This window comes from Carya illinoinensis, chromosome 1 (assembly GCF_018687715.1).
Source record: "Carya illinoinensis cultivar Pawnee chromosome 1, C.illinoinensisPawnee_v1, whole genome shotgun sequence".
Classification (NCBI taxonomy): Eukaryota; Viridiplantae; Streptophyta; class Magnoliopsida; order Fagales; family Juglandaceae; genus Carya; species Carya illinoinensis.
The window spans coordinates 26,174,117-26,200,092 of NC_056752.1; the positions used below are offsets into that span (position 1 = coordinate 26,174,117).

The window sequence follows — 25,976 nt, forward strand, 5'->3', positions numbered from 1 at the left end:
AAGGTTAACTCTTAAAAGATGAATTTAGCTTAAGCTGCAAGATAATTTTAGGCTCCAACCAATTCTCCCATGTAAGGGCCAAATGGGTGGAGCACTTTGCCAAGTGATGAATCTTAGGACTTGCCTGTATTCCTTTCTTGGTACTCTTTCTTCTTCCTCCCTAGTTCTTATTCGATCCTTGTTTTTAGAGCAACAAAATGAAGATCTAGAAAATTTTCTTCCCAGTTTTCCAATTGACACAAAAACTAAATCCCATTTAAAAAATAATGAAAATTCAGAAAGAAAGAACTTTGATGGAATACTTTGTGACTTTCATCTGCAATTTGTCCTTTCCCATCATTATTCCTTACGCATCTATTTTGAGCCTCTCATGCACTTGGCAGCCTTTTGTGAACATTTTTTAGTAACTCTGTCAACCACTTAAAACTGAAATTATTCAGTACTTCATGACAAACAGAACGTATATATGAATATTCCTATGAGTTATAAATCAGCATTTAGACTCAAGTATCTAAGTTGAAAAGTTGTTTTTCTATATCAGGTTGAGACCCACAAATTGTAGCAAATACACGTAGCCTTTAAAAGAGTGAATATAAAATTAAAAATTAAAAAACAAAGCCTACACCCAAGTGGTAGTCTTGCCAAATTATTGTATGCTTAGCATAATATAGAAAATCAAGATAATTTTGCCAGAGAAACAAAAACTACGAGCATAATACATATAATGAAACACCTAGTTTAAATAGGAATCCAAATATTCATATCATGCTTAATAAATGTATAGACTGTTGGAATACATATTGTAATTAAATGTATAGTGTGAGGGTATAATGGTCACTACTTGTATATGTATAGTTGATTATGCATTAATAAAACACAATACAGTTTTCTCTCTCTCTCTCTTGTTTATCGACTACATGGTATCAGTGAGTGCTCGGTTGTGGTTGTACGACGGGTTAGTGGTGTTTTTCCGGCGGGTGCTGGTGGTTGTAGTTGGTTGTTGGTGGTGTTGTGAAATTTTTGGTTGAAGTTTCGGCCGGCAACCCCTTCCGAAGTGCTTTTCCGGTGACATAAGGGGTTATCTCCGGTAATGGACACCGGAATCGAGGTCGCTGGCGTCCTCTGTCCACTCCGGTGATTTTTCGTCTCCATCGACTGCCGGAAGGACTGTGTATCGCCGGCCGGAGGAACAGTCCAGGTATGTTTGGCTGCAAGTTTTTGGCTATTCCTGGTGTGTTTTGCTATCTTATCCGTGGTTGTGCATGCCCCCAATCTGGAATAAGAACCTATTCCTATCTGGAATAGCACTTGTTTGGCATCAGGGTTAGGAATAACTTATTCCGGGTTAGGAATAACTTATTCGCGTTTTCTGATTCATTCTTGAATCTGATACGCCCGAATCCAGTACCGGCCGATACAGGCCGGTTCCGGCGAAATAGAATCGGTTCAAACCGATACAGGGCCGATACAAGCCGAAACAGTCCGAAACAGGGCCGATACAGGCCGGTTCAAGTCCTAATTCTACTTTTCCAGACTGTTTTTGACCCGTACAGATCCGAGATTTGGGTTGTTAAGTTGGTTTCTATTTTTCCAGCGTGTATTTGTTCATTTTTGATCCATATTCTCGTGTTTTTCTCCATGGAAGCTAAGTTTGAGTTATTATCTATTGCACCAAACGTTAACATGCCTATGACTACGGTGAAATTGAATGGAAAGAATTACATACTATGGTCAAAATCTGTTGAAATGTTCTTGAAAGGTAAGGGTCTTTGTCGTACCCACTTGGTTGATTCAATGCCTGAGTCAACTAGTTCTACCTTTGCTCAATGGGAGCAAGAAGATGCTCAAATCTGCTCCTTGATGTTGACTAGTATTGAGCCTAATATTTGTGCTAGTTTAGTACACTTTGACACTGCTCAGGAGATATGGAGGCATCTCAAACAAATGTACTCGGGTGTTGGAAACACAACTCGTATTTATGAGTTGTGTCAACAATTTTTTGGATTGGAACAGGGTGCTTTGGGTCTAGAAGAGTATTATTCTAAAGTGATGGGTATATGTGAAGAACTCAAAATTTATCAACCTATCACTTCTGATGTTTCAATTATGCTAAAACAACGTAAAGAGTTCAACGTTGTTCGGTTTCTAGTTGGCCTAAAACCTGAGTATGAGTCAGTTCGCTCGCAAATTCTGGCAAGCCCACAGCTCCCATCCTTTCCTGATGTGTTCTCCCAACTCCAGCGAGCCACATTATCTGGACCTGGATCTCAGTTATCTTCTGACCAGAGTAATGAGAGATCCGCTTTAGTTGCCTCTTATGTTGCTCCTGGTGGGCATGGAGGCCGGGGTGGTAGAGGTGCACGTGGGGGACGTGATGCCAGAGGTAACCGTACTCGAGGTCGTGCATCTCGTAAGTGCACCCATTGTGGTCGTACTAACCACTCGGTGGACTATTGTTGGGATCTACACGGGAGACCATCTGGGTCCGCTAATCAGGCCATTTGCCAAGACTCTACATTATAGGCAACGAGTTCCAACTTGCCTCCAGAGATGATCAGCATATCGAAGGATGAGTATGATCCGTTTTTAGTTACACGAGCGGCTTCATCTTCCAGAACTACTCTTACCCAACCAGGTACAGCATCTACATGTCTTGTCTCGTCTGCCCAAAATCCATGGATCATCGATTCAGGAGCTAATGAACATCTAACTGGTTTGTCTCATTCCTTATCTGAGTTAGGTACTATGTCATTTCCCAAGAGTGTTACTCTTGCTAATGGTTCTCTTGCTAAAGTTACAGGCATTGGATCCACCAAGCTCACTGAGTCTATATCCCTGTCATCCGTTCTATATGCTCCTAGTTGTCCATTAGTAAAATCACTCAAAACCTTCAATGTTCTGTGACATTTTTTCCTTCTGTATGTATTTTTCAGGATCTCAAGATGGGGAAGAAGATTGGTACGGGGCATGAAACTGGTGGTCTATATTACCTTGACGTCGAGCAGTCACCCACTCGAGCCCTCACTTCCTCCTCCGCTTTTGAATGGCATTGCCGTCTTGGACACCCATCCCTTTCTCTTTTGAAACGTCAAGTTAGAGATCTTGGAAATGTGTCTCCCTTTCCTTGTGAAGCATGTCAACTTAGTAAACACCACCGTGTGTCTTTTGTACCTCGAGTTGATAATCGAGCATCTTCTTCTTTTGCATTGGTTCATTCTGATATATGGGGACCATTCAACATTGTATCAAACAAGTTTCAATATTTTGATACATTTGTTGATGACTATTCTCGTATGACATGGTTATTTCTGATGAAAGCAAGATCTGAACTCCTTTCCATATTCAAAGTCTTTCAAAAAGAAATTCAAACTCAATTTGGACAAAAAGTTCAAGTTTTGCGTTCTGACAATGCTAAAGAATATCAATCTAATGCCTTTGCTGCTTACTTAAGTAATAAGGGAATTATTCATCAAACTTCATGTTCTTACACACCCCAACAAAATGGGGTGGCTGAACGTAAAAATCGTCATTTGTTAGATGTAACTCGAGCTCTTTTACTGCACATGCATGTTCCTAAACGTTTTTGGAGTGATGGTATTCTTACTGCTTGTCACTTTATCAATCGTATACCTTCATCTGTCCTCGATGGCTCCTCTCCCTTCTCCATTTTGTTTCCCTCATTTCCAACCTTTGCTCTTCCACCCAAAATCTTTGGGTGTGTTTGCTATGTTCATAATCTTGGCCCAGGCTTTGATAAACTTGATCCACGTGCTACCAAGTGTTTCTTTGTTGGTTATTCCCGAACACAAAAAGGATATCGTTGCTATAGTCCTGCTCTTCGACGCTACTTCACAAGTGCTGATGTCACTTTTTTTGAGTCCATACCCTATTTCTCAGACACGTCTTCGGTTGTTGAGTGTGATCCTCTACCATTACCTACTCTAACCCTTTCTCCTCCGCAGTCACCCACTATTACCCAACCTCCTTCAGTGCCTTCTCTTGTCCCTCTACAGGTGTACTCACGTCGCTCACGGACCCCAGCTCCCTTGCCTCCACCAACTTTGTCTCCGTCTTCAGACCCTGAGTTACTCAGTGCTTCAGAATCTCCACCTATTGCTCTCTGAAAAGGTACTCGTTCTTGTGTTACTCAACATCCGATTAGCCAATACGTCTCCTGTCATGCATTGTGTCCATCTATTTCATCTTTTACTTCTCAATTGTCAAAATTTTCTGTTCCTAAGACAGTTCAGGATGCTTTATCTGATCCGGGATGGAGGACAGCCATGGAAAATGAAATGGATGCTCTTCACCATAATGGGACATGGGATCTTGTTCCTCTGCCGCCGGGAAAACAATCTGTTGGCTGTAGATGGGTATACACAGTCAAATTCCATCCTACTGGCGCTGTGGAACGTCTGAAAGCTCGCTTGGTAGCTAAGGGTTACACTCAAATTTATGGCATTGATTACGACGAGACATTTTCTCCCGTTGCCAAAATTTCATCTGTTCGGGTATTGATCTCTCTTGCTGCTAATTTGGATTGGCCCTTATTTCAGTTGGATGTTAAAAATGCATTCCTACATGGTGACTTAAATGAGGAAGTGTATATGGAGCAACCACCTGGTTTTGTTGCTCAGGGGGAGTGTCGAGATACAGTTTGCAAGTTAAAAAAGGCATTATATGGTTTGAAACAATATCCTCGAGCATGGTTTGAGAGGTTCTCTGATAGTGTAATGGCATTTGGTCTTCATAGATGCCAAACAGACCACTCGGTATTTCATTTGCATAGTGATGTAGGTCATATCTTATTGATTGTATATATAGATGATATTGTAATTACTGGGAGTGATTCAGCTGGAATCGTCAAGTTGAAACAATTTTTACATGATCAGTTTCAGACAAAAGACTTGGGTAAACTTAGATACTTTCTTGGAATCGAAGTTAGTAGATCTAAAAAGGGCATCAACCTATCTCAGAGAAAATATGTGCTTGATCTTTTGGAAGAAACTGGCATGTTGGGTGCATGGCCTATTGACACTCCTATGGATCCAAATCGTAAACTCTTGAAAGAGGAAGGTGAGTTGTTTGGAGATCCAGGTCGGTATCAAAGACTTGTTGGAAAATTAAATTATTTGACTATCACTAGACCTGATATTTCTTATGCAGTAAGTGTACTGAGCCAATTTCTACAAACGCCTAGGGTCTCACATCAGGATGCTGTAATCCATATTCTTCGGTATCTTAAGCGAGCTCCTGACCTTGGGTTGTTGTATAGACCAAATGGGCATCTTAGAATTGAAGTTTTTTCAGATGCTGATTGGGCAGAATCTCCTTTAGATAGAAGATCGACTACTAGATAATGTACCTTTGTAGGAGGTAATTTGATTACATAGAAGAGTAAGAAGCAAACGGTAGTAGCTCGATCTAGTGCAGAGGCCGAATACAGAACAATGGCTCACACTGCTAGTGAGCTGACATGGTTGCAACACTTTCTTCATGAGATTGGGTTTCCAGCTCCTGTCCCCCTTCAGTTATTTTGTGATAATCAAGCTGCAGTACATATTGCGTCTAATCCTGTATTCCATGAGAGGACTAAACACATTGAGATTAATTGTCACTTCATTCGAGATAAGATATTCAGTGGTGACATCTCTACACCCTTTGTGAAGTTTGCTGATCAACTTGCAGATGTGTTTACCAAACCACTTTGTCATAGTCGGCTAAAGTTTATTTGTTCCAAACTAGGTTTATATGATATATATGCCCCAGCTTGAGGGGGAGTGTTGGAATACATATTGTAATTAAATGTATAGTGTGAGGGTATAATGGTCACTACTTGTATATGTATAGTTGATTATTCATTAATAAAACACAATACAGTTTTCTCTCTCTCTCTCTCTCTCTCTTGTTTATCGACTACATAGACAATTGACTTGAAATCTAAATAATTTCATGTAAGTTGGCCAAAATCAATGACGAAGGAACAAAAGCTAGCACAACTCCCTCTGATAGAGTAAATACCTGGTGGGAGATCACCCAACTAACAAAAGGAAGACGCAGCTCACGACAAAGTTCAAGCTTATCTCCTCCATGGGTCAAAAGTTTGACAGTGTTCCTTCACATAAAATATAGAAAATGAATAGCCAGCAACAACAGAATTTAGGAACAAGATGTACTGTGGGATTTGTACTGCTGTAAAAAAGATAGCATGAAGCTTGATTGAAAGAGAAACCTATTGAACTGTGGAAAATCATCCAACAAACGCATGGGTACTATTTCCAGATGCTTAGCACAATGCTGCTTGAACACTTCCCTTGTGACTTCAACAACATAATCACGAACCTCAGTATCTAAATCTGTGTACTGAATAGAGGTCTCATCTCCAGCCAACCTTGGTCTACCAGCATGACGATGGAGGTCTTTTATGCTTAACATATCTTCATCAAAGATAGCATTGACAACTTTCTCGTACGTACTTCTGTCCTCTGAAGTTTGCATTGTTCGTAGAATATCTGAAGATATGGGCAGAAAGAATTTAATTAAGATAAGAAAAGAATTATATTATTAAAAGCCACACACTACCAAGCACAATAATGGAACTAACATCAGCCACTCTAATTTGCACATTTGAAATTAACAACTTAACATATAAGTAAGCAATAAAAGAAAAGATATAAATTAATATTGGATCCAGTGACATGTAATTAAGTAAGGCAACATCAATCATATGCTAACTAAATTTCTGGGGCCAGGTTTAAATGATTTAGATCTATCTCTTAAACACTGGTTTAAGCTGAGAGTAAAGAAAACATTATTGGGGTGTGATAATAGTATATCTAAAAAAGTGTTCTTGCATGTTAGACCTCTGTATGAAATTGATCTCTTCAAGCAATGAAAGCACCCAATGCATGTGAATAGCTAGTCCGCTACATGATAAAATATAACTCAATGCTTTTTTTTTAATAGTTTGTTAGAATACATGTTTGTAATTAGTATAAGTGTGTGAGGGTATAAGGGTCAATTGCATGTAGGGTATATATATGTTTGTACACAGTGAGTAAATACAGTTTTTGTCCCATGTGTTTGTACATGGTATCAGAGAGATCCCTTTTGTCAGACAGTGGTTCACAAATCTGAGTTTGCTGTTGTTTGAACTCTTCGGAGTGTTTTCCGATGCAGTATCCAAGCTCACCATGTTTGCCATCGTCTTCCGTGCAGCTTTCTTACTAGTCGGCGGCCCAAATTGGGTTTTTCAAGTTGTTTTTTCACGTACTTGAGTTGGGTTTCTAGTTTTCCAGATCGTGTTCCCCCGTTTTTTCATATTTTGTGTGAATTTTCATCTCCAAGTAGAATTGTGATATTTTGCTGCACATATGGCAACTAAGTTTGAGTCACAATTGCTTACATCAAACTTTAATATGCCTATGACTTCAGTAAAATTGGATGGGAAGAACTATATATCATGGTCAAAATCTGCTACTATATTTTTGAAAGGTAAGGAACTTTCTAGCCACTTGGTTAATCCAAAACCCGACTCAAATAACTCTACATTTGCTCAATGGAAGCAAGAGGATGCTCAAATCTTGTCCTTGATGTTGACCAGTAAGGAGTCTAATATTTGCTCTAGTTTGATTCATTTTTACATTGTCCAAGAGGTGTGGAGCCATCTCAAGCATATGTATTCGAGTGCTAGGAACACAACCTGCATTTATGAACTATGTAAGCAGTTCTTTGGGTTGGAACAAGGTACTTTGGGCCTGGAAGAGTATTATGCTCACGTGATGAACATATGTGAAGAACTCAAGATATATTAACCTATCACTTCTGATGTTTCACGTATGCTACAACAACGTGAAGAGTTTAATTTTGTTCGGTCTCTTGTTGATTTAAAACCTAAATACGAGTAAGTGCAGTCTCAAATTTTGGCAAGTCAACAACTTCCTTCATTTCCTAATGTGTTCTCCCGACTTCAGCATGCCATGTTATCTAGGCATGGATCTCAGTTGTCTTTTGATCCGATTAGTGAGAGATCCACTTTGGTTGCCTCTTATGTTGTTCCTGGTGGACGTGGAGGCCGAGGCGTAAGAAGTGCATGTGGGGGACGTGATGCCAAAGGTAATCGCACTTGAGGTCGAGAACCTTGTAAGTGCACCCATTGTGATCACACTAACCATTCGGTAGACCATTGTTGGGATCTACATGGTAGACCATTTGGGTCTGCTAATCAAACCATTTGCTAAAATGTTTGTAATTAGTATAAGTGTGTGAGGTATAAGGGTCAATTGTATGTAGGGTACATATATGTTTGTACACAGTGAATAGATATAGTTTTTGTGCCATGTGTTTGTACATAGTTAATGATAGAATTTTATTACCATGAATAGGAAAAGCCCAAGTACACAAGAAGTATACAAAGGAAATACCTAATTCACACTAGAAACAACAAGAGGCTAAAGCAAATCATGAAAGTTATCACCATTCAATACAAGAGCCTTAGCCCAAAAATACAAAGTACTAAAGAAAAAATCCCTAAGCTCTCCCATTGAGCGTTCTCTATCTTCGAAGCACCTCCCATTCCTATCCAACCATAAGCACCACATCAAGCACAAACGAATCATGTTACATATGGCAACAATACATTTTCTCCCCCTCAAAACCTTTCTAACATGCAAGAAGATCCACCACTTCCTTAAGCATCATCCAATCAAAACCCATTTGACCAAAAATCTTATTCCACAAAGTCTTGGCCACCTGATAATGAAGAAAAAGATGGTTAATAGATTCATCATCTTTCTTGCACATGAAGCACCAATAAACTACACACATTCCATGCTTTCTTAAGTTGTCCATGGTCAGAATTTTATCAAGAGACACCGATCAACAGAAAAATACCACCTTACTAGGTCCCTTCACTCTCCAAATGCTTTTCCGAGGGTAATCAAAGCCACAATATGACAGGTTAACGCCTAATAAAAGGAACTAACCGAAAATCTGGAATTTCCAGCATTGACCCACAGCAAACTATCCTCCCTTCCTTGGGCAATCTTCAAATTATAAGTCTTCCAAAAAAATCAGAAACTACATTCACTTCCCAATCCTTCACATCTCTAACAAAATCTACATTCCATTGAAAATTGTTATTCATACAAGAAAAAGAATCAGCCACTGCAGCATCTTGATCCCTAGCAATCCTATAAAGTGAATGCTGAATCCACATACCAAAAAAGCATCCTTGTCCCATCCCCTCACCTGAAATTTAAAATGATTAACAAACTCCCCCCAACCCATCCGAATGGTCTTCAACAAACTCATCCCATACACTCCTCGTACTTCATTTGAACACCAACCCCCCACTCCCATATTTAACCTCAACAACATTTTTCCATAAGGCATCTCTCTCGATATGATAGCTTCAAAGCCATTTTTCAAGAAGCGCTTCATTAAAAAGCCTCAAATTTTGCATCCTCAAACCCCACAAGAAACCCCTTGACAAACCTTCTTCCAAATAACCAAGTGAAACTTTTTTTCCTCTCCTTTAACTCCAAACAAAAAGTTCCAAAAATCCTCTCAATCCTATTTGCCACCCTTGCCGGCAAAGGGAAAAGAGAGAGAAAATATGTAGGAAGATTAGACAACGTGCTATTAGCTACCGTTTGGATCGTGAGTTGAGATTAAAGTTGAATAAAATATTGTTAGAATATTAGTTTTTAATATTATCATTGGTTTGGGATTTGTACAAATTGAATTGTTTATTATATTTTGTGTGGGAATTTGGGAAAGTTGTAATGATAAGATAAGATGAGATAAGATGAGATATTGTTGTATCCAAATGGGGCCTTAATCAAGGTTATTCTTCCACCTTTAGACAAATATAACTTTTTCCATCTAGCTAATCTCCTCTCGATCTTCTCAATCACCCCATCCCAAGTCGTAACAGATTTACGAGGAGCACCCAAGATACTTAAAAGGCAACAAAGTTACCTTACACCCCAAAATATTGGCCAGATCTGAAATATTTGAAATACAACCTATAGGAACAATTTAAGATTTAGATAAGTTGATTCTAAGTCCTGAAACAGCTTCAAAACATAACAAAAGGGCTCTCAAAAAACAAAGATGATCTTGATTAGGCTCACTAAAAATAATGTGTCATAAGCAAAAAGAAGATGAGACTTTTAAGCTACTTTGAGACTCATCTCCCACCACAAAACTCGACAAGAAACTTCCTTCCACCTCCGTTTCAATCATTCTACTCAAAGCATCCATAACAGGAAATAAAAAAAAAAAAGGAGATAGAGGATCTCCTTGTCTCAAACCACGAGAACTGTTGAAGAACACAACTAGAGAACCATTCACCAAGATGGAAAATCTCTAAGTTGAAATGCAATGCTTAATCCACAAACACCATTTCTGTCCAAAGTCATATCTCCCAAGTAAGTACAAGAAAAACTCCCAACTAACATGGCCATAAGTCTTTTCCATATCCAATTTAACTAAAATTCCATATTCACCCAACTTGATTCTATTCTCCAAACATTCATTAGCAATTAAAACTGAATCAAGAATTTGTCTCCCACTCAAAAATGCATTTTGAGACCTCAAAAATGCATTTTGCGATCTTCTCCATCACCACACTCATGCGATTAGTTAACACCATAGAAGTAATCTTGTACACCCCATTTACCAAACTAATAGGCTGAAAATCTCTCATCTCCACAGCCCCCACCTTTTTAGGAGTGCAATAAAAGTAGCATTGAGACTTTTCTCAAATTTCATAAATGAATGAAATTCAAGAAAAACCTTTATAAAATCTTCTCGCACTATGTCCCAACAAGCTTGAAAAAAAGTCATTGAAAAAGCATCCAGACCCGGAGCCTTGTCCCATGCCATTCCTCTAACCACATTAAGAACTTCTTCAAAAACTCGCTCCAACCATTCTACACATACCCGGTCAATAGAATCAAAAAACTGCCCATCTAACTTGGGTCAGCAAGAGAAATCTTCCCAAAACAACTTCTCATAAAAATTCACAATATCTTCCTTGATAACCTCTTGATCCAAAAGAATGTTATCACCTTCATGTAGGACCTCTATAGCATTATTTCTTCGATGAGAGTTCGTCATTTGGTGAAAAAATTTTATACACTTATCACCTTCCTTCAACCACAACACATGAGATTTTTGCCTCCAAGAAATTTCTTCCATTAAAGATATTGACTCTAATTCAGCAATCACCCCTATTTTTCTCTCCATTACCTCCATGGATAAATCCCCCAACAACTCCCTATCCTCCAAACACTGCAACTGATCCAAAAGAAGCTTCCTCTTACTGTCCAAGTTCCCAAACACCTCCTTATTCCATTTCTTCAAATCTTGTTTAAGCACTTTTGAGTTTTCTAGCCAGAAAAAAACTCGAAGAATCAGAAAAAGTGTACGAAGATCACCACATCCTCACCCTATCTACAAAGCCCTCATCCTCCAGCCACATATTTTTAAATTTGAGATACCTATGCCCTCCGATAATACCCCCACAATCCAGCATAATGGAATAATGATGAGAAAAAATTCTCAGAAGTCTTATCTGACTCAAATCTGGAAAATGAGCTTCTCAAGAAGCCAAAACCAAGAATCTGTCCAGCCTAGACCATGCCCTACCATATGACCACGTAAAATCCCCTCTTGCCATTGGTAAATCAATCAAATCTAACTTGAAAAACAGATCTGAAAAGACTGTCATAGCACAAGAAAAATGAGAATCCCCCCCTCGATTGCTAGGAATTCGAGAAATATTAAAATCCCCTCCAAAACACCAAGGGAAATCCCACCAACAGCAAAGACCCGCCATTTCATCCTATAAAATACTCCTACTACTATCCAAATTCAGATCGTAAACACCAGCAAAGGTCCATTCAAAACCATCACCCACACTCTTAAAATGGCACACCACCAAATATTCTCCCACATAATGATCAATCAACTCCACCACCCTCCTATCCCACATGACAATGATACCCCCCAATGCCTCTTTCGATACTAACTCGACCCATCCCACACACTGACAACTCCACAAACTATTAACAATAGATTGATTAACAAACTTCAGTTTGGTTTCCTGTAAAGAAATAACATCAACCCTCCACTTATGAATCAAATTCCTCACCCGGAGACGTTTTCTAAAATCATTAAGCCCCCGAACATTCCAAGAAATTTTTTTTTGATAGGTAAAACATTCCAAGAAATTATCTTAGGTTTCATTCATAACCATTGGCAGCCCTCTCCTTACATTTATTTCTAAAGGCTCTTCCTCCCCTACCATCATAATTAACGGAGCATGACAATCTCTCTTCAATTCCTTCTCCTTTTTTAAAGCAGATCTAGCCAAAGAAGGTTGACTAGCCTCAATAGCAATAAGGAGGGCTCTAAATTGTTCCTCAAAGCCATCACAAGAAACTCCCACACAATCCTTTGTTTCATCGAGCTTCCTCAACACCCAATCAGATGATTTATTCCAATCAATCCCTAGAGGATGAAACACAACAGATCAGGAGCATAATCCTCATCTGATTCAAACATTTCACCAAATTCACTTGCCTCAGAATCTTCACCTCGACAAAGAGCCAGCTGCATATTTGTATCATCAAACTGGGTTCAAGGGACCCTTGAATCATGTATCTCAACAGACCTAGGAGAGTTCACCCTCAGCCCCTCACCACAATCTGCCTCCTCCACTATCACACCCACTACCACCTGCTCGACACCACCATTACATAACTGAACAGACAATAATGATTGAATTGACTCCTCACTGCCCTTCTCAAAGATAAAACCAATCTGCTGCAACCCTCTTGCTGGACAAAATCTCATCATCAGAGAGCCCCTGGAATAATCTCCTACCGCCGTCAACTCTTTCTGAGTTGCAAGCCCATACATCTGAGTTGTCTGTGTACTGGGCTAAACCTCCACACGACAGGCTCTTGGATCTCTGTCGACGAAGTATTGCCTCCGTGGAACTCGATGCCAAAATGCCTCTTGAGGATTCGCTCACCGCCGTTGATCCATAATGTGAAGACAATGCTTCCATCGGAACCGCTTTCTGCTTGGGCTGAGCCTCCACCACACCTAATGGGCTTGAAGATTTATGCTGCCCATGAAGAATCTTAGGCCTCCTAGTGGACAGACCTAGTAACTAGGCCTCTATCCAGCCCAACTCCTTTCTTAGCAACCATAGGCCGAAACAACACCCCCAATGCCTTCTTATTTTCTTTAGAAACCACCAAAACTTGGCTCAAGCGCATGAGCAAGCCCAAGCCTCCACCTACCTTTTTCAGCAGAGAATTGAACTTCTCCTTCCAGCCAATTATCTCTGCCCGTATATGCCATGGAGACCCTTCTGCTTCTCCAAGTCTCTGCAACACCTCAGAAAGCCAACCAACAACTCCACCGTCAATTTGATTCCGCCGGGACTTTACAATTGAACCATCATTCTTATTTCTTCCTTCCTACACAATCTCCTACTTCCTTTGATATCCATTTCCACCCTTCTGGTGTGAACCAGAATGCCCAGACACTAGCTTCAACAATGCCAACACATAAGAAGCTTCACTATAACAGGTTGCACCTCTAGAAGTGGCTATAAGCACCTCTCTCTGGGATCCCATGAAGCAACACCATTGTTAAAATGACTCTGTTATCATGAGCAGAAACAAAGGAAGGTGAACCGAACATCCCTCTCATATTCCTCACAAAACCAGCCCATCCACTCCCTTCCTGCCCTTCAGGATTCACTAAAATACCCTCTCCTGTACCAATACCATACTCGATCAACTTCACAAACCTACCATACAAATTATGTCCTCCTTGAACCATGAAAACTCAGTCTCCCTACCTTCTAGTCTGGTAAGAATCCATCTTTCCCGAGTTCTTCAACCAATTCTCCACTACCTTGGCCATCCAAACAACTATCCCTCCAGAAAGATAAAGAGACTTCATTATCCTCCGGCTTTTTTCAGAGATACAGAAAAAGTTGCCACCTTTTCTTCAGAACACAAACAACTTTGCTTCTATCCAAAAACTACGATCCATCTTCAACTAAACTAAGGAAAATTAAGCAATCCCCAACAAGAAATTGCTAAAAGAAATGGAAAGAGGGTTCACAAACAAAATAGCAACTGATAAAGGATTAAGGATTAATCCTGGCGAGAAGTGCCAGGAATGGAAGACAAAAAAACATAGCAACGAGAGAGAGAGAGACATACCCTTGTAACAAATTATATGATTTGTGATTCTACCAAATTGCATCGCGAACCTTAAAAGATAATATAATTAACATTCTAGTGAAGAATTTATCTGAAATACGTAGAAAAACTTGTGCTGCCAATATTACAAAAGCGCATAACTCCATGCTTGAGACAGATAAGTCTTCACTGATTTTTTTGTCAGTTTGATTAGAGGGTTATGTATGCACTCTCCACTTCATTCTCATGGAGGGAGGATGCATCATTGGGAGAACTCAAAGGCAAGAATTCATAGACTTAAAGGATGGAAAAGGAAAAGGTAAAGGTGTTCTAGTTTGAATCCCTTATGTAACAATCTAATTGGTGGGATCAGAGTGTAAACTATTGGCTAATTTTCAGAAATGGATATCACACACAAACATACCTTTTTTTTTTTTGATAAATATCACACACAAACATACCTACACAACACCTAAATATTTTTATTTGGAAAGCCATCTAAATCTCTGATACCAGACTTTCCATTCCCCAAAGATAAATTTATTTATTTCTAAATTGACCATGCATATTATGGTAAAACAAAAAAAAAAGACATTGGCTAAGGGACAAGGGTGTATGGAATTTTTTTTTTTTTTTTGTAAGGGTATATGGAATATTTTATTCTAAATATTTTATTTCTTTTGGATAAGTATAATTGTAAAGTTAACCCTTTATCAGAACCAACTAAATGCAGGGATTGAGTTTGATTCGGTTGATCGGTTTAAGGACTTTAGACAATTTGAAAATTGTCTGCAAATACAGCTTGCAAACTATTCAGGTCTCAGTCAAACTCAAGGGTGGAGAGTTTTCTTCATTCTCTGCTAGTTTATGTTTCGTTCTTGGAGGCGAGGCAATGAAGACGGGCTCTGTTGCGTCCCTTCTAAGTGAGGGGTGTTTGATGTAAGATCATTTTCTAATGTCTTATGTCCTCATAATAGCAATTCTTTCAACCCCTAGGGGTTGGCTGAGTAAAAGCCTTGGGCTTGGTAAGGTTCAAATCCCTTGAGTGCAAACAATCTCTAGGGGCCATCAAACTTAGAGATTTTCTCCTTGAATTACCCAAGGTGCACTTGCAGGAAACTCCTTTCCAATGGCCTGTGCACCTTCGGGATTAGTCGGGACGTTGTTCCTAGACACCCGGTGCCAATAAAAAAAAGAATAATAGGAACTCTTTCCCATGAAAGAATATATGGTGGAACAATACTCCTTTGAAAATTTCTTTCTGTTTTGATAGCTGTTTATGGCAGATCCCAACAGTGGACAACTTAAGAAAGCGACATTCTATTGTGGTTGATTGGTGTTGCCTATGCAAGAAGAGTGGAAAACAGTCACTCATCTATTGCTTCACAACGAGGTAAGCTACAGCTTTATGCAACTCTACTGTAGGTTTATTTGGAATAGATTGGGCATGTGCTATAGAGTGGTCAATCTTTTGACATGATGAAAAGGCCAGTTTGATTATACTTAGTTGAGTCATGATTAGAAAACAAAAAAAAAAAAAAATCCCGTCATGTGGGATAATGTAATGTCTTCAGTAGAATAGGATGAAAGGAATTTTATGGATTGTAAAAAGATCGAGGATCTGAAGGAACTCAGGTCTCTCCAACCCTCTCTAATTGAACATTAGCTGATATGCGCTTTTCTATTTTTAGCTATTAGGATTTTTCACTTATAGAAAAAAAAGCTATTAGGGCCAAGTTTGGATGGCAAAAGCCTTCCATCTCATATCATCTCATCCCATATTTTCTCAATATCCAAACACCACAAACACAAACATTTTTCAATTTCAAATCTTCAACTTTTTCATCTAATCATTACCCAATCATTACAACTTTCCCAAACTTCCAAACAAAACACAAAAAACAATTCAACCTTTTCAAATCCCAAAAGAAAAATAATATTAAAAAATTATATTCTAACAATATTTAACTTTATAATATTTTTATTCAACTTTTTTTCTCTCTCCTTTCCCAAAACTCATAAAACATCTCAACGCAAACCATTTCACTACTATTCACAAACCATTTCACTACTTTTTTTCTCACCCTTTTTTCTTTTTCTGGTTTAAGTCTATTTTTTGGATACTGTTTGTGCATCTGGGTAGTGCTGAAATTAGATGATTTATAAAGTTTGATATATCAAAATAGATTTAATACAAGTATCTTAATTACTTACTATCTAACAACTCAGATTCCATCCGTGGAGGAAAAGCATGCTGTAAAAGTTCTGTGGCAGAGGGACGATCAGATGGACTTGGGGACATTAAGCGCCGCAATAAGGATTCCTGTTCAGGAAATTCAGCAACCCAAGATGGAGGAAGTTCTCCTTTCTGTTTCAGATCATTGAGAACAATGTGCCTCTCCATTGCTGTCCCAAATGGGTGCCAAAGCTGAAAGAACACAACTCCTAAGCTGTACATATCTGCCTGTAAACCAAGATTACAAAGTAATTTTAATGAAATATTTTGGAGAAAATTAGTCATAGCAGGAGCATCAGTAGAAAGCAAATAAAGAACAATCAAAATTCACCTTTTCATCAATCTTGGGCCATCCTTGCTCAATTTCAGGTGCAGTGTAAAAATAGGTGCCAACTTGACCAGTTCCATCAAGTGAAACCCCAGCAGTATCTGAAGGATAACCTGGATCCTGATCCAACTGCTCCAACTTCAAGAACTTGGCTAAAACGAAGAGGTAGGATAGTGTACCTTAGTATCCCATTTATATTAGTTTATAAGGCTAATTCAAAGGAGAAGCCACTTATCAAATGCCATCCATGATCGCAAAGAGTACATAAAGGTGATAACAAAACTTAAATTTTGCTCAGGTATGTTATAACTGCTATGCCACAAGCACAAAGTCTGGGTACACCGAGTGGCTTGAGAAGGCTCTGAATGTTAGTCTCAGAGTCCACCATCTAAATTAACTGAGTAGTCTATACAATCCAAGAACTTGACAGTCCAAAAGGATGATTACAGGAAGAATCAAAAGAGCAGCCACAAAAATTACACTAAAACTGGAGCAATCACCCCGAGAATAGATGCACAAGGTAATGTGGTTTTAAAAGATTTGTTCATTCCCCCAAAATCTTCCAGTAAATAATATGCCTTGCCAACCATATATACTTTGTGAAAAGTAAATTGTACACAATCCAACTGCAGTCAAATCTATGAAACCAGCATTCCAAATTCAGTTCTTGGAAAGATCCAGTCAAGGCATCAATTAAATGCAACTGCTTAGACTTGGTAATCTTAAAGTTATCCATGTGAACCAAACGGATTAACAAGTGGGGGAACGAATAAGGATCTTCAGAAGCTCAGTATAGACATAAAGACCTTAGTCACAAACTCCAAACTCTAATGGCTACACTAACTGGTGATTTCATGTGATTTTTCATCATTTTCAATGCCACCACCTTTCACTTAATCTCTAATTTATGTTTGCACCCACAGTTGCAAAAATGATACAAAATATGCTTTATGGTCTGACCATGAGACCTAGTTAGCTGGTTCTAAGACAAAATTATTGGGTATGCTTGGTTAAGGTGTTTAGTGTTTGGCATGAATAATTTCAAAGTATCCCATTATGTTCCTAATTCCAGCAGCTCTTTGACTGTTAAGGTTTTAATTAATGTATGAAATGCTGATTTTTCATATAAACGGAAAGTATTGAGCTTTTTTTTTTTTTTTAATGAATAAATATGAGCTTTTTCAAAAGAAATTGATTCTATAAGGAGTTATATGAATGAAGAAAACTTGTATCCTTGGAAACAGCTTCCAAAACAGAAATTTAGGACTCTAGAAACCCTATGGGCAGGCCTGTGCCAAACCTCTCAAAGAACCTAGGGAATTTCCTTATTTGCAAATAGTAAAAAAAATTTGATTGGCACTAGGGGTCCAAGAACAATATCCCGACTAATCCCAGGGGTGCACATGCCCTCGACAAGGAGTTTCCTGCAAGTGCACCTAGGGTAATTCAAGGAGAAAATCCACCAGTCCGATAGCACCTCAGGTAGAAAGCTTTCTAGAAAATTGGAAGCTTTCTAGAAGTAGTAAAAACCTAAGTCGTCAATCTAGGAATTAATTGTAAAGACTGCCAATGTTTTCTTATTACAAGGATTGTAAACCTCATTATTTCAGTTCAGCCATAATTTCCCCTTGATGCTCACCCTCTTCAGGCCCTAAAACTTAAAAAGAAAAATTCATGAAAAAAATCCAGTTGGCCTTTGGTGATTTAGTGATTTTTCTTCAAGTTTTCTCAATTACTTTCTCCAAAACGAACAGTTAGGAAAAATGAAGATCTCCAGTATACGAAACCGCACTTCCTTTCAAAAGGTGGTTTCTGGCTTTAAGAAGATATGAACACAACTTTATGAACGCATGTTCCCAATACAATCAGTAATACCAGTATGATGTGATAGGATACCAAGGAATACCTTTGGCTTATGATATACATGAGAGTTAACAAGAATCTTAGAAGACAAATAAACAATATAGAAATGCGAGAGTTCAAAAGGGAAACAAATCAAATTAGAAAATCTAGATCTTACCAAGGCCAAAATCTCCAATTTTGATATCGTTCCGGGCATCAAAGAATATGTTATTTGGGGTTAAGTCACGATGGATGATTCCTTGTCCATGAATGTGGGCCAAGCCTTCCACAATTTGACGAAACCAATGCCATGCCAACTCTTTGTCAAAATGACTATATGATTCAAAAACCTGACGGAGCGTCCTTAAACAATAGCAACGAAATAGAATATAAGAACAAGATATGGCAAACTAACACATATTAAAATAAAACCTATATAATTTTAAAGACTTATGGAGTTAAATTTTAAAAACCAATGATAAAACCAAACATGTTTAAAACTCAGAGGTAGCCAAATACATCAAAGAAAAACATGGCATATATCATGCAATCCAGCACTCATGATTGCCAAATGAGGAATGATAGAACAATCAAACATTCACTAAGCGTCATGGAGAGTGATTCTATGAATAATGTGTGAAGATAATATACAAAAATTAAATGCTTTACCTGGAGCATTCAAATTTGAAGATAATATACAAAATTAAATGCTATACCTAGGGCAATATTCCATTTGAATATATAGATACGTCGACTCAAGCTTGTTCTCATGCCCAAGGGCATCAACTGAGCTTGTGCCTAAGTAGCTGAAACTGGAGCTTGCTGCAGTCATTGAACCCCCAGTAGTGTCACCAAAAGAACTAACAACTCCTGTTTCAAACCATGCCTGGAAGTTTTTATGATCATTACAACCATCGTATAAACAACGAATCTTTCTAATTTTGTAAAAACATTCATAGAACAAAGGTTTAGGTATAGAAATTGAAGCATCTTATCAAATAATATGAATTATCGCATCTGAAAGATGATTTCATGGTAACACAAGAACAAAATGAAAATTAAAAAAGAAAAAAAAATCCAAAAGCAAGGAGAGGACACTAGAAGTTACGTAGATATAAATCAAGAATGAAGAAAGTTCTTACCTGATAGTACCGGACAACATGTTGATGCTGCAAACGGGAAAGAGTGGCTACTTCCCTAAATACCTCACCATTAAACAAATTTTAATCATATTGCAGTAAAGATATGAGGAAAAGAGTTATGATAAAAATAAAAAGCAAAAAATAAAAGAATAAGAAAAAACACTAGTTTTATGACCAATTTCCACAAAAGTGTGGTATTATAAGGAAGGTGTGGATGACAAGAAAACAATGGGATGAAAACAAAAACTACTTAGGCTGTGTTTGTTTCATCTCTTGGTCTGTTTGGAATGGCAGAAAAGAGAGGTTAATGAAAACTGGTTAGTTCATCAATGGGAAAGTCGTGTTCATGAGGTGGAAAATGACTTACCCCGCTCCAGGAGAGTAAGTCATCTGGCACCCCTTGCTTTAGGCTTTTTTCTTCACCTAGGCAATAAATAGACATTGTTTTTCGCTCAAATAAGATATAAGAATCTTTTTGCTGAAGTAATTTTATTATTGCAAACAGTCTTAAAGATTATTAGATTTGATGTTTTCTCCCCCTTACATGCTCTCCCTCTCTCTCTCCATTCTTTCAATCTGCATTTACAGCAAATCTAAAAAATGATATTATAGCAAATAAAAAATCTTAAAAATTGCTAGGTTGATTTTCTATTTTTCTAGAATTAAATTTTGGCATGATATTTGGTGTGGAGATTGAGCCCTTAGAGCATTCCCATCCGATTCCCTAAAAGGGGCTTTTCCCTAAATTATAGCTTTTGTATTCCCCAAATACACCCTCCATCCCGTTCCCCATTTTAGGGCTTGCTATCGGGGATGCTACAGTGATTCCACATCCCCAATCCTTTCCCTTTCCTTTTCGGTTTCAACCCGTGCCAACACCCCTACTTCAAACCTTCATCGCCTCAACCGTCGTTCGCCTTCCCATTCGGCAACCCCTCCGTCGTCATCTCTAGTAAGACCCACGTACACACAGTCAAATTCTCTCTCTCTCTCTCTCTCTCTCTCTCTCTCTCTCTCTCTCTCTAGCATATACGATGCTCTATGGCGATACTATTCGTGATTCCATATCAATCACCTTGCATGCTTCATTGTTTATCCCTTGATGCCGTGCTGTATCTGTGATTTCCCCCCCTGATTACTCTATGATTTATCAAATGGAGATGCCGTGGTTTCGATGTTGTTGGGTCTAATTTTACTGGTTCGAAATGACTTGTGATTTGGGTCTGATTTTGCCCAGTGCTCTGCCACTCGAACATGTAGCACCAACCTCTCTATTAAGCAATATTGGGGCTCTGATTTCAGGAAAATTGGTCTCTCACGATCTAGGGTTTCTAATTTGGGGAAAATTGGCCCCTCACAAGTCTGTGATTTTGCATCTAAATTCTGAGCTTGCTATAAATATCTGCTGCCATTTGGGTCTATGCTTTGGGTGAATATACTTGCTGCCATTTTCTTTGTGATGTGCATTCTTCGGGTTTGTGATTTGCTGCCATTTCTCTATGATGTGCGTTCTTTGGGTCTAAACTTGCTGCCCTTTTCTCTGCGATGTGCATTCTTTGGGTCTATGATTTGCTGCTATTTGGGTCAGTGATTTGCAGCCATTTGGGTCTGTGATTTAGCTGTCATCTGATTCTCTAATTTGCAGCCATTTGGGTCTGTGATTTGCATCCCTAGTTTGAATGATTTGCATAATGTGACTTTGAACTAACTCTTAGTGAATCTGCTGCTCAGTTTAGGTCTTTAATTTGATAGCCACTTTGATGCATTCATTATCTTTGTTGGGAATTGTGAAGGTTTAAAACCAGTAGTGAAACCACAGCAATTGCTTATGGTGTTGGGAGTTTCATGATATAGAAAAACTTTGTAACAGTAAAAGCTAAACAATAGCTGTACATGCTATACAAAGAATGATATCTATACATTCTATAATTAGAACTAATCAACTCCTAAACTTCAGCCATTTGACCTCAGCTGCAGTGAGTGCTAAGGCTCTATATTCGGATTCCACAAAAGACAGAGCTACGGTGGACTGCTTTTTGGAGGTCCATGAAATTAAATTATCACCAAGAAAGATTGCATAATCAGATGTTGATCTACTTGTATCCGGACAGCCAGCCCAATCAGCATCTAAGAAAGCCAAGATGTTGAGGTTGGTTGATAGACTGATGTGGAGACCGAAATGCATGGTTCCTTTAACATATCTGAGGATCCTCTTTACAACTTGAAAATGTTGTTCTCTTGGTGCATGCATGAATTGGTTCACTGAGTTTACTGCATGTGTAATATCCGGCCTTGTGATTGTGAGATATTGCAGTGTACCAACTAAGGATTGATAGGTAGCTGGTGAATGGAAAAGAGGGCCATCAATATTTCAATAATAGGAGACAATCATAGGTGTTCCAATTGGCTTTGAATCAAGTAAATCAGCTCGAATTAGAATGTCTCTCACATAATTCATTTGACTTAGGAACATTCCTGTTTCAAAATAAGTCATTTCTAGGCCCAAGAAATAATTTAGAGTTCCGAGGTCCTCCATGGAAAACTCTTGCCGTAGCTTGTGAATGAAAATGTCAATTAGAGACACATTGCTACCTATGATGATAATATCATCGACGCATAAGAGTAAATAAATGATCCCGTTAGCTATTGAATGAACATATAAACTGGAATCGGCTTTGCTACAATTGAAGCCAATTTTGATTAAAAAATTGCTAAACCGATGGAACCATGCTCTCGGTGCTTGCTTCAAGTCATATATTGTCTTTTTGAGACAACAAACATGATTTGGATTAGAAGAATCAATATATCCCGGTAGTTGTTCCATTTAAACCTCTTCTTGTAGAAGACCATGCAAGAATGCTTTTTTTAAGTCAAGTTGACGTATGTTCCAGCCACGAGATATTGCAATTGAGAGAACAATACGAACTATAGAGGCTCGAACTACTGGACTAAATGTATCATTAAAATCAAGTCCATAGAGTTGAGTATAACCTTTGGTAACAAGGCGTGCTTTGAGCCTATCAATGGAACCATCCGAGTGGCATTTTACTCAGAAAATCCATTTGGGTCCAACCACATTAGTAGCAGGTGGTCTTGGAACTAGTCCCATGTTTGATTGAGATGGAGAGCACGAATTTCATTTTCCATTGCAGCGAGCCATTCTGGTGACTTGGTAGCACTCTTAAATCCTTTTGGTTCCTTCATTACTAATAGAGATGAGAATAAAGGAGATGCTCGAACTTGACAAACATAATTGGAATGTTTGGACTTTGAGATGCCAGCTTTTCTACGAGTTAACATGGGATGCGAATTCTAAGTCAAAGCTAGTGCCATCTGTATTTCGGGAATTGGCTCAACTATTGGAGGAGGCATAGGGGGCAGTGAAATTGATTAACTCCAAGATGTGTTCAACTCCAAGGCACATGATTTACACGGCTTGGATGGAGTTACCGATGGTAATGGTTGTGAACCTGCAGAAGGGTTAGTGCTAGGCAAAGATGTATCTGGTGAAGTGGGATCATGAAAAAAAATAAAATCTGAGAGTGCAGGTGAAGGTTGCAAATTTGAAAGAAGATGAAGGAAACACATTCTCATCAAACCGAGCATGTCGAGTGACAAAAACTCTTATGTGATACAAAGTCAAGACACCGAAAACCTTTGTAGGATGAGTTGTACCTAAGAAAAATGCAAGGTAGGCTTCTTGGTTCAAACTTGTGTTTGGCATAATCTTGCAGATATGGGAAACATAAACATCCAAAAATTCGAAGTGTAGCATAGGTAGAAGACTTACCATACAGAATTTCAAATGGAGATGTCCCATTTATGACCAATGTGGGCAAGCAATTAATTGTAAAGACTGACATACTGAATGCTTCAACCCAAAGATGAAGAGGAACATTAGCATGAAATAGCATGGTGAGGCCTGTTTCTGTGATGTGCTTGTGTTTTCTCTCGACTCTACCATTTTGAGAGGGTGTACAGGGACAAGATATTTGATGATGAATGCCACATTTGGTTAAGTGAGAATGGAAATTTGTATTCATGAATTCATCTCCCCCATCACTTTGAAAATTTTTTATTTTTGCCTAGTACTGATTTTCAACAAGAGTTTGAAATTTTATGAAGGTCTAATAAAAATCAGTTTTATGTTTTAATGGGTAGAACCAAGTAAAACAAGAGTGATCATCGATAAAAATAACATAATATCGATAACCTGAGATTGAAGTTATTGGTGCTGGACCCCATAAGTCGCAATGTATGAGACTGGGTACTGTGTTTGATCGACTTTCACTTGTTGGAAAAGGAAGTTTATGGCTTTTAGCCTTTTGACAATTAGCACACAATGATGGATTCGGCAATATAGAAGTGAGAGATAGAGAGCCCTTTTTATTAAGCATGGAAATTATTTTGAATGAGACATGGCCTAAACGGGCATGCCAAATTTCAAAAGAATTACAAAGATTTTGTTTGCTAATGACAATAGAGAAAACTTGGTTTCCACGCTTCGGGACATAGAGGCCATCTTTACAATTACCGCTTGCCACCACCTTTCAAGTTTGAAGATTTTGTATGGTAAAATCATTGTTAGTAAAAGAGACAGATAAAAGATAATCATTGGTTAGTTTGTTGATAGAGAGCAAATATTTGGTTAAATTTGGTACCACAAGAACATCATTTAATTGAAGAGTTGGAGTGGGAGAGCAGGAACCCATGTGTGTAATTTAATTCAATGGATAGCCTTGCTGTACAAAATTATCTTTCCTTAATTTACGTAATCTCCATGGTCAACTTTGTAGGCTTGTACAGTTAGCTAGAATGGACAGCTTTGCTGTACAAAATCATCTTTCCTTAATTTACGTAATCTCCATGGTCAACTTTATAGGCTTGTACAGTTACCTAGACTGCAGAAATCACTAGGCAATTAAAGTTTATATATGATACAGAGATCACTAAAAGGCGATGTTCAGCCATTCAAACTTATTTTAAAAAGGTATTAGAGCCACTTGATTTTTTTTCTCTCGGTGCTCCTAGTTGCAGTCGGGTCTCTCTCTCTTGGTGCCGTTAGAACTTGGCTCTCCAGTAGCTTGGCCATTTTATTTGGGGCACTTTTGGCACTTCTACGTGGGTATCTCTTTGTTTATCTTTGATTTGTCTTGTGTCGGAATTTATTTCTTTGTGATGGATTCTGCCCCTGTGTGTGTCAAGTTTACGGGTACAAACTACTCTACTTGGGTTTTTCAGTTTGAACTTTTCCTCAAGGGAAAAGATCTTTGGGATCATATTGATGGCACAAATGTCGATCCAAAATCCGCTACTAAGATCTCGGGCCTTCTCCTTCATGGGCTGTACTAGATGCTCGGATTATGTCTTGGCTTCTTGGTTCAGTGGATGCACATATTATTACAAACTTGCAGGCTCATCATTCCGCTCAACCCATGTGGAATTACTTGAAGAAGATTTATCATCAAGCTAATGATGCTCGTCGCTTTTAGTTAGAACATTCAATTGCCATGTTTCAACATGGTAGTCTTTCCATCCAAGACTACTACTCGGCCTTTTTGACTCTTTGGCATGACTATGCTAATTTGGTTACAGCGGATGTTCCTATTGCCGCTCTTTCGACTGTTTAGACTCTTCATGAGACTAGCGAGCGTGATCAATTACTTATGAAACTATGCCCAGAATATGAATTTGTTCGCTCCTCTCTATTAAATAGATCTCCTGTTCCTTCTATTGATATTTGTTTTGGTGAGTTACTTCACGAAGAACATCTTAGTGCTCAAGCTATTTTGGAACAATCTCATGGCAGTTCCGGGACGGCGACTGTGGCTTATGTTGCCCAAGGATGAGGATCACCTATGACTTCTAAAAATTTATAGTATTTCTACTGCAAGGAATATGGGTATATTGCTGCTAATTGTCCTAAGAAATATTGTTCTTATTGTAAGAAGAAGGGTCACATTATCAAAGAATGTCGTATCCGCCCCCAAAATCGCCAGGTCCAAGCATTTCAGACTTCTGTTAATGTTCCTTCAACAGTGACTTCTGTAGCACATGGCTCTTCCTTAGGTGTTTCCTCTGATCTTGTACCTCCTGCAACAAATTACTGCACACCAGAAATGGTGCAACAGATGCTCGTTTCGGCATTATCTGCAATGGGGTTTCAAGGTAAAAATTCTACTAAACTCTAGTAC

The 25,976-nt window shown here is 38.6% G+C and overlaps 1 protein-coding gene across 4 annotated transcripts in view; it reads right to left on the reverse strand.

Moving 5' to 3' along the window:
* The window catches only part of LOC122314154 (eIF-2-alpha kinase GCN2), a 67,861-nt gene that overhangs the window by 13,374 nt on the left and 28,511 nt on the right, over positions 1 to 25,976 (reverse strand). For all 4 annotated transcript variants that reach the window (XM_043129576.1, XM_043129568.1, XM_043129582.1 and 1 more), the window contains 7 exons: positions 19,783 to 19,837; positions 19,357 to 19,526; positions 18,819 to 19,003; positions 16,802 to 16,950; positions 16,449 to 16,698; positions 6,233 to 6,512; positions 6,022 to 6,115 (listed from right to left, as the gene is read on the reverse strand). In XM_043129576.1, coding sequence (XP_042985510.1) covers positions 6,022 to 6,115; positions 6,233 to 6,512; positions 16,449 to 16,698; positions 16,802 to 16,950; positions 18,819 to 19,003; positions 19,357 to 19,526; positions 19,783 to 19,837 — 1,183 coding nt within the window. The remainder of the gene's footprint in view (positions 1 to 6,021; positions 6,116 to 6,232; positions 6,513 to 16,448; positions 16,699 to 16,801; positions 16,951 to 18,818; positions 19,004 to 19,356; positions 19,527 to 19,782; positions 19,838 to 25,976) is intronic.